The sequence below is a fragment of the Euphorbia lathyris genome, chromosome 1 (genome assembly GCF_963576675.1).
Source record: "Euphorbia lathyris chromosome 1, ddEupLath1.1, whole genome shotgun sequence".
In the NCBI taxonomy this organism is placed as follows: Eukaryota; Viridiplantae; Streptophyta; class Magnoliopsida; order Malpighiales; family Euphorbiaceae; genus Euphorbia; species Euphorbia lathyris.
Window position 1 is genome coordinate 24,835,750 of NC_088910.1, and position 12,007 is coordinate 24,847,756.

General features: G+C 36.5%; 2 protein-coding genes across 2 annotated transcripts; one reads left to right on the forward strand and one right to left on the reverse strand.

The window, feature by feature from the left end:
• LOC136225637 (protein SHORTAGE IN CHIASMATA 1) lies at positions 1–7,310 on the forward strand. The gene is made up of 7 exons (XM_066013732.1): positions 1–397; positions 1,290–1,376; positions 1,475–1,543; positions 1,916–3,127; positions 3,474–3,989; positions 5,173–6,852; positions 6,924–7,310. The coding sequence occupies exons 1-7, from the start codon at positions 59–61 to the stop codon at positions 7,020–7,022; spliced, it is 4,002 nt and encodes a 1,333-aa protein (XP_065869804.1). The 5' UTR covers positions 1–58; the 3' UTR covers positions 7,023–7,310.
• A 350-nt stretch (positions 7,311–7,660) lies between these two features.
• On the reverse strand, positions 7,661–11,554 carry LOC136225644 (uncharacterized). Its single transcript, XM_066013743.1, has 7 exons — positions 11,277–11,554; positions 11,000–11,200; positions 10,787–10,909; positions 10,658–10,695; positions 10,470–10,566; positions 8,297–10,371; positions 7,661–8,079 (listed from the first exon to the last, which is right to left on the reverse strand). The coding sequence occupies exons 1-7, from the start codon at positions 11,346–11,348 to the stop codon at positions 7,887–7,889; spliced, it is 2,799 nt and encodes a 932-aa protein (XP_065869815.1). The 5' UTR covers positions 11,349–11,554; the 3' UTR covers positions 7,661–7,886.
• Positions 11,555–12,007: the final 453 nt, after the last annotated feature.

Here is a 12,007-nt window from a genome sequence, read left to right on the forward strand (position 1 = left end):
AGCAGTCCGTTACACCTCATTTCCTTCCCTCCAACCACTCAAATTCAGAGCAGCAAATATGCGAACTCGATTCCTCAACAATGATTTATTCACCTCCTGCTTCTCTCCAGACGAAACCCTTAGCTTCCTCAATCTGCCAATTCCTCTCCTTCCTCCTCCGCGTCTTCCTAATTTTGAACAACACCTCTCTCGCTTCGATATAATCCCAGATGTCTCCACTGAGATCGGTAGACTGCCGATTGATTCCGCTCTCTCTAAGTTTATCTCAGAAGTATTACCTCAAAAAATTGATGTTGACGATGGATATTTTCTGGATCATCCGTCACGAAATGCTAATATCAGTACTCCTGAGCAGAGGAGGTCTAATTATGGAAGTAAAGGGATTCGGTTTGCTGAGGTAAGTGATTTTGAATTTTGTATTTAATTTATTTTCCGTTCTGTATTTTCATTTTCTTAGAAAATTCGCTTATACTATGCTAAAACTTGAAAATCATGATCGTGAAGAATTATCAGTTTTTACAACTGAAAGAAAATTATTGCTGTTGTTGCAAATGCCATGAGCAGTATCACCTGTAGTTTTGAGCGGACTGATTTATTTTATTTTATTATTTTTAATATAAGTTAGTTAGTAATCAGCATTGTATTTGATTTTTGAGACATTCTCTTTTGCACTTTTCTTTTGGATTGTCTATTCCTTTTAATTAGACAGTTTCCATCATTTGATACTGGATGCTAGATGTGAAACGGTAAATCCAAGCAAACTTTGTTGTGAGTTGCCATGATATTTGATATAATTTCCTTTGGTGTGAAGCCATAGTTGAATCCTCTGTAGAAGGGAGAGAAATGCAGCCTTCTTGATTGCTGGGATTTTGACAGAGAAATAAGATTCGTTACTTGGAAATCCTTTATTATTTTTTTCTTTTTTTTTTCTTTTTAGATTATGGGATATCATCAATTAAATAATGTAAACAACCTTGCAGTATTCTGGAAATAGGATGGTTCACTTTCTGTTGGCTAGCTAATGCATGCAAGTGACTGTTGGATCTGAGATCCTATTGTGTAAATTATGTTACGAGAATTTAGTGTGCTTAAACCTGTGGTAATTTTTTCGGAAAGCAGCCATCGGTTTTCATGAGGATAAGGAAAATGGGATTCAAAAAGCATATGGATCTGACTATCTGTATGTTGTTGCTAAAGTGACCTGTGTTCTCCTTGGATGATGTTTTGCTTCATGTTTTTGCATAATACTGTTTGGTTCTTTAACTGAAGTCCAGGCTATGCAATTGCAGGAAGATAGTGAGACTAGCACAGATGACAAGCAGACACACAGGTTAGAAGCCATCCAGTTTGAAACGCCAGAGCTCGATGAATTTCTGGTAAAGTGAAAATCTACAGTAGTCTATATAAGACAGGAATTGTATTTGTATCACAAGTTTATTTATTCTCATGCATTAATTTCATGTGGTTTTTCTAGGGAAACAATTGGCATCCCGAGGAGGGCATGATTATTCTCTCCGAAATTCCAGAAATTGAGAATGATCCTGTAAGTGCTTGGATCATCATTCTGTAACTCCTAGTTTTTTATATGATGTACATAACATTTAAACCCCATTTCTTATATTCTACCAATACAATGACAGGGTTATTAACTAGCTGAAAAGTAATAAATGACCCAGCCTTGTAAACTAGTTGATATAGCCTAACCCTGAGATATGCCAATCTTCTTCTTCTTAGAGGCTACTTTTCACTATGATGAATAGCTTTTATTTCTTATTGATTGTCGGATGTTTGTTTGCAAGCTTTTTTCTAGTCAAAGTTTAGAGGCTTCCATATGTCCCTCTATGGTTCTTTCAGTTGCTTATGTTGCCTATCATCTATCTCATAATGCATTTTATTTTATTTTTTCTATATCCAGGATTCTCTCAGGCCAGGACTTAAAATGCAGTGTTTTGAGGAGGTTCAAGAATCAGTTTATGCAATTGACAAAATTACAGTAGACTATGACATGAATGAAAAGGCACAACTGTTGGAAGTAGATGATTTTTGTCATGAGCAAATAAATTTCCAGCCGTTCTCATTTCCACTACTGGAAGTGGATGAGATGAGTTTGAGAAATGTCTCAAACCTCTGTATGGAAGATGAGCTATTATCATCTTTTGAAAATATAGATGTCAAAGATATTCTGCTTATTGATGGAACAGAACTGTTGGGCTTTATGCAATATGATGTTCTAGAGTTCCTTGGAGATCATTGTCTATCAAAGCAGCATCTTGAATATGACCTGTCATCTGTGGACAAAGTCTTAGGGATGGACATCATAAGTGTGGTGGAAAGAAAAAACTCAGAATATTGTTCCTTGCCTCTCAGCCCACTTGTATTTCAAGAATTTGACTTCCTTGAATTGAACGCTTCTCAAATTTATGATGCCTTCTTTGCGATCCAAAAACCTGATGAACCTGAAACATGTGATTGGATGTTCAGGGATAACAAGAACTTTAAGAATTACAATGAGTTGATTGTTAGTTGTGAACTAGCTCTTGTGGATGACACATTTAAATCAATGCCAATACCTATTCTTTCTGATGATAACAATATAAAATCATCATATGCTGTTGTTGAGGAAATCCTAGCTAAAATAAAGCCAGAACCACTTTCTGCATCTGATGGGATTTACTTGGAATGGCACCTCTTGGAAGAAGATCAATGCAACAGTAAAGTGTTTTCCTTCTATAATAGTGCCTTGGAGGATTTTGGTCCAGTTAACATTGATTTTGATTGGGAGTCTTTTGGCAAGGGAAAGGGATTGATAGATATTATATTATCTGATGATGCTCCCAATGGGCCAAAAGTGGAAGAATGTAAAGAATCAATGAATGTGTTTGCCAGAGAAACTTCCAGTGGTCAACTTAATAGAGGTACTTCAAGTAAGTTATCGGATGGAAAATACCAAAAATCAGGAAATGGTGAACAAGTAACTAAAGCAAATGCTGAGGAGGCATCATTGTTATTCAAATCTATGTCACAGTTCAATGATCTTGAATTTTTTTTGAATCCCGGGAAAGCAACCAGTGGTGGAAAATGTGAAAATGCAGTCAAGGCACCTAGTGCTAACACTACTGCTCCCAAGGTACAACGAGTGAAAAGCTGATATTTCTTGCAATAGCCTAAAAATTGGTGTTTTTATATCTTCAACAGTAAGAGTTTTCTTTGGGAAAAAGCATTGCTATAACAAAATATTCTTTTTTTTTTGTCTCTCGTGTAATGCAATAGAGGCCAACATAATGGAATTTTCTATGACATTTTAATAAAGAGGTTCCTCAATTCATCATTATAATGAATGCTGAGATATTTCCTCTCATAAAATCCGTGATCTCTTCCTAACATTGATGTGGATTTATTCTTTGATAGATTTGTTTATCATCATGCAAGTATAATTATTTGTACAAACAGATTGACTCGAACTTTTGTCATAGGAGGGAAGGCCTCACTCTATCCCTTCAGTGGATCAAGATATGGATGACCAGAAATTGAAAGAAGAATTTAATTTTCTACCAACAGAGGACAACCATAGTGTGAGAACTTCAAAAGCTGCTGACATAGAAATTTGCCGTGTGCCTATTTCAGTTCCCAGTGTTCCCTATGAAATGAAATCTGAGCAGACTCAAGGTTGCATGATTTCTTTCCCCCAGATTATGATTGTTGTGAACATTCAGAATCTTGATAAGGAGATGATAGTGTCCAGAAGAAGCACATACCAAAAAATTCTTGCTCTGGAGAAAGAAGGACTACAAGTTCTGGAGCGCGATTTAGATCTGCCTGTGGATGTTGTGATTGCTCCTGCTATTTGTTTGGTGTGGTATGATTGCAGAAACATTAGAAAAAAAGTGACTGGTTTTGATGAAGCTTCTTCATGCTTGCCATTGTGCATCGAGAATATCGCAACTAATGTGTTGACATTGCTGAGTTTCAGTTTCAGCTGCTGCATTCTGGTAATGTCTATCCAGTGTCACATAAGAGATTCATATCTTAATGACCCTTGCATGCATAAAACGCTTGGTGATTTTATTTGTTCATTTCATGAATTTCCTGCTTTAAAGATTTTGTATATGACTAATAAATCAGTAAGCAAGCAATTTTCTGGTCTTTAGTGGAGTGGAACACAGCACAAAGGTCTGATCTTTGTGCCTATATATAATAGGGTAAATAATTTATTAGTCCCCTAGTTTTTACCTAACATACTGTTTAGTCCCCCTATTTTGAAAAACACATTATAAGGTCCCTAACTTTTACCAATATTAACCCTTTGGTCCTTTTGTCTAAATTTTTTAGACTTGTAATCGTTATATTTTAGCATAAACATATATATATATAAAATAACAGAGTAACATGATCAACTTGTATTGTACCGTGGTTGTCCTAAAAGCTAAGATATGTTCGGTTAAAAATCTAAAAAAATACTCCCTCCATTCTCAAATAAGTGTCATTTTAGAATTTTCACACAAATTAAGAAACACAATCAATATGCACTTAAATTAATAAATTTACATGGATTAACTAAATAAAAATTCTCTCTCCTATAATGATTGGAGAAGAAACTTTGAAAGCTTAAAAAACACATAAATCAAAACAAAATTTAAATGCTTAGACCAAAAAACTATACTAAATTTTATTGAAAAACGAAAATGACACTTAAAAAAAACAAAAACAATTATCTAAAACGACACTTATTTGAGAATGGAGGGAGTAGATAAAAGGGCCACAATGTTAATATTGGCAAAAGATAGGGATCTTAAAATGTGTTTTTCAAAATAGGGGGACTAAACAGTGTGTTAGGTAAAAACTAAAGAACTAATAAATTATTTACCCTATATAATATAGCTTTTGTAATCCTGTTTTGAACAAAATAAGAAATATAGCTGCTCTGCTCCTAAGGACCTAGGCACATTGCCAAACCTTTGATCTTTATTTATTGCATACAGTATTGCTTTCTATTTTTTGACTGTTTCTCATTCTCTTTCACAAGAGGTTTCGTGTGAATCTACTGCTCATAGAATGCATGATAGTATATGACAATTTTAATAGATGGATATATGCTTGATCACACATAACATTTTAGTGCTTCATGGATAAATTCCTATTCATATGCCCTTCTCTTGTGTTTTGTTCTTTCAGATCTTTGAGGGAGATACCAACTTTCTTTCCACTGTAATGGAATGCTCAGATGGACTCTATGCGGCAGCAGCAAGTCTTCGAATTGATTTACAGCTGTTCTGTTCCTATTCCTCCGAGTTGACTGATGAAATTATATTGAACAATATTTCTTATGTGACCAAGTTGTGTAGGGGCATATATCCTAAAATGCCCGAGTCAGAAACCCTTGCAGAATCATTCCTTACTAAATTTCCTTCAATTAATTCACTGACGGCTCATGCTATACTGTCTTCAGGAGGCATGCTCGTTGAGTTTCTCCAGTGGTCAAAGGAGCGCAGGATCCTTGAAGTCCAACAGTTTCATGTTCCTGAAGAAAGTATCTCTCTATTTAGTGCTTTGTGCAGCTATGGTGAACGAGAAGATTCTAAATCTATAATGACAGACTGCTCCTCTTCTGTGTCTTCTGGTCCTGACTCAAAGGGTCATTTTCACGTTGCTTCTGAATTAAAACCCAAAAGGTGCGTCAGTAGCCCAGAAAAAGTTGATGTACATTTCGATGACCTATGGGACTCTGGACCCTTGAACCAGTTCCCAGATGACCTACAGGGTCCTGGACCTATAAAGCGGGATGATTGCTGGAAGTCCACAGATGCTGAAATACCGGATGAATTTGCTTCACATTTGGAAGATTTATTTGGTCATAACCAGAGATGGGATATACCTCTGGTGGTAGATTCTTCTACTGTCTCGGAGCCATGTAATTTCAGGAGCTGCAAAGATGCTATGATATTAGATGAAATCAAAAGGCCTCCCTTATATTCAAATGAGGAATTGTTAGACCAAAACGAGATATCAGTAATGAACACCAAGAAAAAGTTGGACTTGAATAAGAATAATCAATCTGAGAATCTGCATGAGGAGTTCTTTGGTGAAGTAATTGATCTAACAGGTTGTGTGAATAAGAATATTTCTTCTACAGCTAACTCCACATATTTCTCAACTTGGTTACCAGAAACAGAAGAGGATTCGACAAGAAAGTCGAAGGCAGCAAGAAGATTGTCGTTTGGCCAAAACAGTCGACCAACTTTTCCTACGGCTGCTTCAATCAACTCTTGTCCAGATTTTTGGTCCTCTGCACCAAATTTTCCTACGGCTGCTTCAATCAACTCTTGTCCGGATTTATGGTCCTCTGCAACAGATATCAGTCGTAGTTTGCAACAAAATAACAGTTCTTCTGATAGTGACATGCCTTTAAAACACTCCAAAAAGCTATTGGATGATATGTTAAGGCATGGATCTGGAGGAAATGCCAAAGAGCCACCTTTCAAAGATGAGATATTACATTGTGGTGGAACACCCTTGTCTAAAGCAATTCAATCTACCCATTCGCAACCAGGTTCACCCTGGACGATAGAATTTCTCAATAGAATCCGGGAAAAGAGTAGATTGAGGCAGCAATCCCTTCCATCCGATACATCAAACACTGATTTTGTTTATTCTGGTAATACATCAAAGGTTACAAAAAGAAGAAGTCCATCTATTCTTGAGTTTTTCAAGTACAAAGGGGGCAGCAATCCAGGAAAGATGCATGAAGAAAAGAAGCAAACACAGCCAAAACGGCAATTAAGCACATCCAAGGGTAAAAGCACTTCAGCTTCTTTCCTTCCAACATGGACACCGGCTGATAAGAGATCAAGACAGGTGGGATCTTAGTTCCTTTTGTCATATTGTGTTTTCTACGTTTTTTCACTAATGCACTTAAGTATCTCCAGACTCTATCTTTTGCAACGAATGATAATGGAGGTCAAACTAGACTCGTGTGGAGTGATGGAAGATCCCACAATCTGAGCAAAAAGTTGCGGAATTCATAATTGAAGACCTAGAAGTTACAAAATGCCTAGTTCGATCATGTCGAAGTCAAAGGTTGGTTATAGATAGAGTAACAATGATATATTTTTATTTTTATTTCATTGGTGATTGCTTTTTCATTTTAGTGTTTTACAGTTCATCCCTTATTGAACAAAACGTCTCTCTACCATTATTCTTTTTGTAAGTTCTACGACAACGTTAGCTGTTCTTGGTTAGAAATTGGAAAGTAAATATCATATTGATGTAAAGAAAGTATTCACCATTGCTTTTGACTTGTTATTCTGTGCAACTCGGCATGGCAGTAGCAGCTAGTGTCTTATTGAGAACCACTGTAACATTTACTTAAAGACATGCCTGGTACACAATGGTTTTTTTGAGGCACAATGTAATCCAGGTGCTTTATTTACCCAACCAAGTGACCACAATTGACAAAGAAAAGATTCGAATCACCTTGCTCCATACCACATAATCAAATTCAACGTTAATGCTAAATGTATGAGTAAATTGTACCACTTCACTACAACATTCTTACATTGCTGCACTTTGATTTGGGATATTTAGCAATTAGCATATGTTTCTGTACCATATAACCAAATGTTGGTTCTCTTTCATAATTTAAATATAAAGTATCAGACATCAATGATTCAACTTTATCCTCTAAATGAATATCAAATACAATGTAAAAAATATGCTTGACGAATATCATTTAGAATGGATAGCATTGACAACCTGATTTTCCTTCTGAAATTTCAACCTACTGCTCTAACAAGTTCTGCTCAACTACTATGTTTTGTGAAGGAATGGATAAGGCAACAAAAAGTTCGATGCTTCTTTTATGTGTTCAGCTTCCTCCATCATAGACAATGCTAATTCCTTTTACCACCCTTGAGGTTGCGCACCGTCATGACTAGTTGTTGTCTTTCACCTTCCACCTCTGCAAATTTTAGGCTTATCTCTGAATATCTCTCTTCCATGTCTTTTAGTTCACTTTCCATAGATTTGTTCCTCTCTTTTAGCAGTGCCATTTCACTCAACAATTCAGTAATGTTGCAGTCACCCCTGGGATAAAATGTATTTCACTTTCAGTTTTTCCTTGAAGCACATTTTCCATTACAAGTAACAATAAAGTGCAGTATTGATAATTTGATGATGAATGAAAGCATAATATTCTGTAAATATAAAGAGTTGCAAAAGAAGAGAAAAGAAGAAAGAAAACCAGCAGAATACGTGCAACGACGCAATGGTTAAATGTAAAGAGAATGGCTCGGAATTATACCTGTTAACGTCTTCTGTAGTTTTTGCATCACTCTTAGTCTTCCATTTTTTATCACATCTTTCTGTGCTATTAGTTCCCTCTATCTTCTTCTTCTGGAGTTCATGTTTTAATTCCTGCATTTGTTTCTTCAGGTTTTCTTTCTCCAGTTCCCCTTTAGACAAGCTATTTTTTAACTCAGTATGCTGGGATCTAAGGCTTTCTGCTTCGGACGACAGTTTCTGAACTAGTGTCTCTTTTTCGTCCTTAAATGATTTCAAGATGAGCAATTCTTTTTGTGCCTTCTCAGCTTCCTTGTTTGCCAATGCAAATTTTCTCTCCAATTCAACTCTTTCTGTATTCCATCTTTTTATTAGCGTCTCTGTATCTTCAACTGATGTCTTGCTACTTTTCGCTGCATCTCTTAATTTCAAATGTCCAGCCTTTTCAGAGAGGTCATTCTTCTCTTCTATGAGCCTTTCTATCTTGGTCTTGAGCATTTGAACTTCCAGTGAGAAAGCCTCTTGTTGCTCTTCTACATGCTTCTGCGCAGATCTTAGTTGTAGAGAAGTAGCTTCGAGTTCTAACGACATTTTCTCTACACATTTTGTTTTCAAGTCCAGTTCAAAGGATAGTTCTTCCACTTTAACTTCGCTCCTGTCCCTGATTAGTGAAACCTCCTCTTTAGCTTTCTGAAGCCTTTCTTCCAGAATTCCGTTTTGAACACGTAGTTCATTAGCTTCTGCTATTGCTTCTGTCATTTGCTTCTCATTTTCATCAAGTTTACCCGCCATTTCTGCAGAAAGTCTTTTGAATTCCTCTTGTAGCCGCTCTGCTGTAACTGTATTCTTCCATCTTGTCTTCCTCAATGCCTCTTCTGCAACGATTGCTCTTTGTTCCTGCTCAACTTTGGCAGATGTCGTTGCATCCAAATCAATTTCAAATTGTTGTGCTTGCTTCTCCAGTTCTTTCTCCAATAACTTGACCTCACTTTCAAGTTCGTTGATGGAATCCAATGATTCCGACACTTCTTGCGTCTGCTTCTGTAATTTTTCCTCCAATTTCTCTACATGTGATTCAAGATCTTTAATTCTAGCCAAATATTCTGTGGATTCATTTTGCATCTTCAGGTTTTGTAAACTGTGCTGCTCCAACTCGGATGAGATATCAAGATTTTTCTGTTCTAAGTCTGCATAATCTCGGGTGAGTTGTTCGACATAATTCTCCAGTTTTTCCCTATCTGCTCTGTACAGTTCGATTTCATCATTCAGGTCCGTGATCTTTTGCTTCATCAGACAAAGTTCACTGGCATCATTCTGCCGCCTCGCTAATTCTTCTTGTGCTTGGTCTTCATCCTCTCTCACATTGCATTTACACTTTTTATTCTGAACATCATCGACACTCTCACTTAACTCATGCTTGACAGAAAGATGAGATATTTCCAATTTACTTTGCTCCAACATTTCATCAAGATCATTCACAGCAAGAATCAACTCTGAGTTAGAATCTTGTGTTTTCTGGAGTTGCAACTTGAGATTGTTATTTAATTCCTTTTCTTGACTAAGTTCTCGCCTCATTTCTTCCAGCTGAATCTTTACATCCTTATTCTCCGCTCGCAATTTGTTCAACGCTTCTCCTTCAATACATTTCTGTTGGGACCTGAGTTGTACACATTCTGATTTGAGTGCATCTCTCTCTTCATTGATTTCAATCATTTGTCTTGATAAATCCTGTGCCCTCTTGTTCTCCTTCGTGATCTGTTTCCGCAGAGCTTGCAATTCCAATTCCGATAATTCGGACTGCCTCATTAGACCAGTTATTTCATTTTTTAGGCTTTCAATGGATTCATCTGAAGCCCCTGGCAATTCTCTATGGAAGCTATCATCAGGGCTGTTCGTTGAGTCGATCAAACTCCCATCAGAAGCCGAACCCATGGACCATTCTGTGCTTGAACGTCTATGCAGACGGTTCTTTGTTACCTTCTGAGGCATAGAATTCTGTCTGCTAGTTGATAGGATGCTAGCATTAGAAGCAACAGAACCTTTGAAACTACCATCTTGCTTAGCATTTTCTGACAATAAATTATCCCACTCCGGGTCCTGTAACGCAATCAGCAGCATTTCATTTTTAGTCTAGCATTTATTTCTCATATTCATTGTCCAGAAAATTCAAATACAGATTATAATTTGGACCTTACTTCACTAAAACAGTCATCTCCAATTGCATTGCCAATGTTGAGTCTGTTATTCAAGCTATCATCTTGGGAAAGCGAATCGCCATTATCTTCTACATATCTGAGATTACCATCCCCAATTAATAAAATTGTAATACCAAAAAGGAAGAAACTGATTATGATCGAAATGAGAATTAATTGCTAATGTGCACCTTTGATCTGTACCTTCTTGCAGCCTCTGAACATTCACCTGTTGAGAAATAGGGTAAAGTTATGACATTTTGAGCTTCAATGGAACAGTTTACAAGATTTAAATCAAGAGATAGAGAAATAGAACTGACATGTAAAACCGCGCCGGAGTTCGCAAACTTGAGAGGCAAAGAGACAGTCAATGGCTGAGTTTCCTCTGCAAATTCTGCAAAATCAATTGAAGCTTCCCCCAGATAACCTGATTTTGAAGATCCCTGCAAGAACTCAATTGAATTTCTAACCCACACTTGATCTCAGAAAAGAAAAACTTGGGAATAAGTAAGTATAGCTGTAATGTAACATACACTAGATACAATGAAATGATATATTTTCTCATTAAGTTTCCCTGTCTTTTGATGCTTGATGAGTTTCACTGTCACAAAAATTGGTTTCTCCCATAAACAGGTTCCATCTTGAACTGCAGTTTTCTCCAATTTGAATGTCGCCTTCCCGACATCCTCCGGGACCAAGGAGATTATCAATGCAGGTTTCTTTAACTGTGGCACCTGAATTCCAGATTCAAGGTTAGTGTTTCTTGCTAGTAAATTAAATTCAGAAACTGCAATTTATAGTGGTACCTACCTGGGTTGCCTGAAACTGCAATTTGAATACAGCTTTTATCTTTTTCTTGTCGCTCCTCCATGACTTGAACATGTTCTTGTTTTTGTTTTCCTCAGAGATTCTTCTTCCAATGTCTTACTCTCGTTATGACAAGTTTTGTTTTTCTCGAAAGTAGTAAGAAAGCTGCAGATTTGGGTTTTTTTTCTTCTTGTTGTTTTTGACTTTGTGACGAAAACTGGTATGATCCAAATCCAGATAGAAATGGATCCGTTACAATTAATTTTTTAATTTTTTTTTATTGAAACACAGCATGTGATAATAATTGTGAAGAAAGAGCCTAATAGCTGTACACAGTAGAGTCGCAATGTTTTCTGTTACCTTTTTATTAATAGGTGGCGTGGGGAGCTTTAAATTACAAGTGACGTCCCTACACTTTTGGGGATATGTCTAGATCACCCAGAATGCTTTTTTGGTTAAAGTGTCTTTTTTTAAGAACATTTGGGGCTGTCACGAATATCAATTTGTCGGAAGTAAAGAATTTTGAGAACAATGAGTGTACTTTCCCTAATTGATCCAAATTCTGTAAAGATGGAAATTTCTTTCTGCCAACTCTTCTATTTTTATCATCAATCCAACTACGATTTTGCCCTATAATTTTAGTATATAGAGAAGTATGTAATTTAACTGAAATGTGTATTTATTGCATCTATAATCCAATTTTAAAATTTTTACTTTTCAAAGGATTGAATATA

What these genes read in the sequence shown, in the direction of transcription:
- LOC136225637 (XM_066013732.1), top strand. Translation starts at nt 59, where the DNA reads ATGCGAACTCGATTCCTCAACAATGATTTATTCACCTCCTGCTTCTCT. An exon ending in GTTTCAGCTGCTGCATTCTG is followed by an intron (nt 3,990 to 5,172) that starts GTAATGTCTATC and finishes TTGTTCTTTCAG; the next exon opens with ATCTTTGAGGGAGATACCAA. An exon ending in CTGATAAGAGATCAAGACAG is followed by an intron (nt 6,853 to 6,923) that starts GTGGGATCTTAG and finishes AAGTATCTCCAG; the next exon opens with ACTCTATCTTTTGCAACGAA.
- LOC136225644 (XM_066013743.1), bottom strand. Translation starts at nt 11,348, where the DNA reads ATGTTCAAGTCATGGAGGAGCGACAAGAAAAAGATAAAAGCTGTATTC. An exon ending in TGCAGTTTCAGGCAACCCAG is followed by an intron (nt 11,201 to 11,276) that starts GTAGGTACCACT and finishes TCTGGAATTCAG; the next exon opens with GTGCCACAGTTAAAGAAACC. An exon ending in ACTCCGGCGCGGTTTTACAT is followed by an intron (nt 10,696 to 10,786) that starts GTCAGTTCTATT and finishes ATTTCTCAACAG; the next exon opens with GTGAATGTTCAGAGGCTGCA.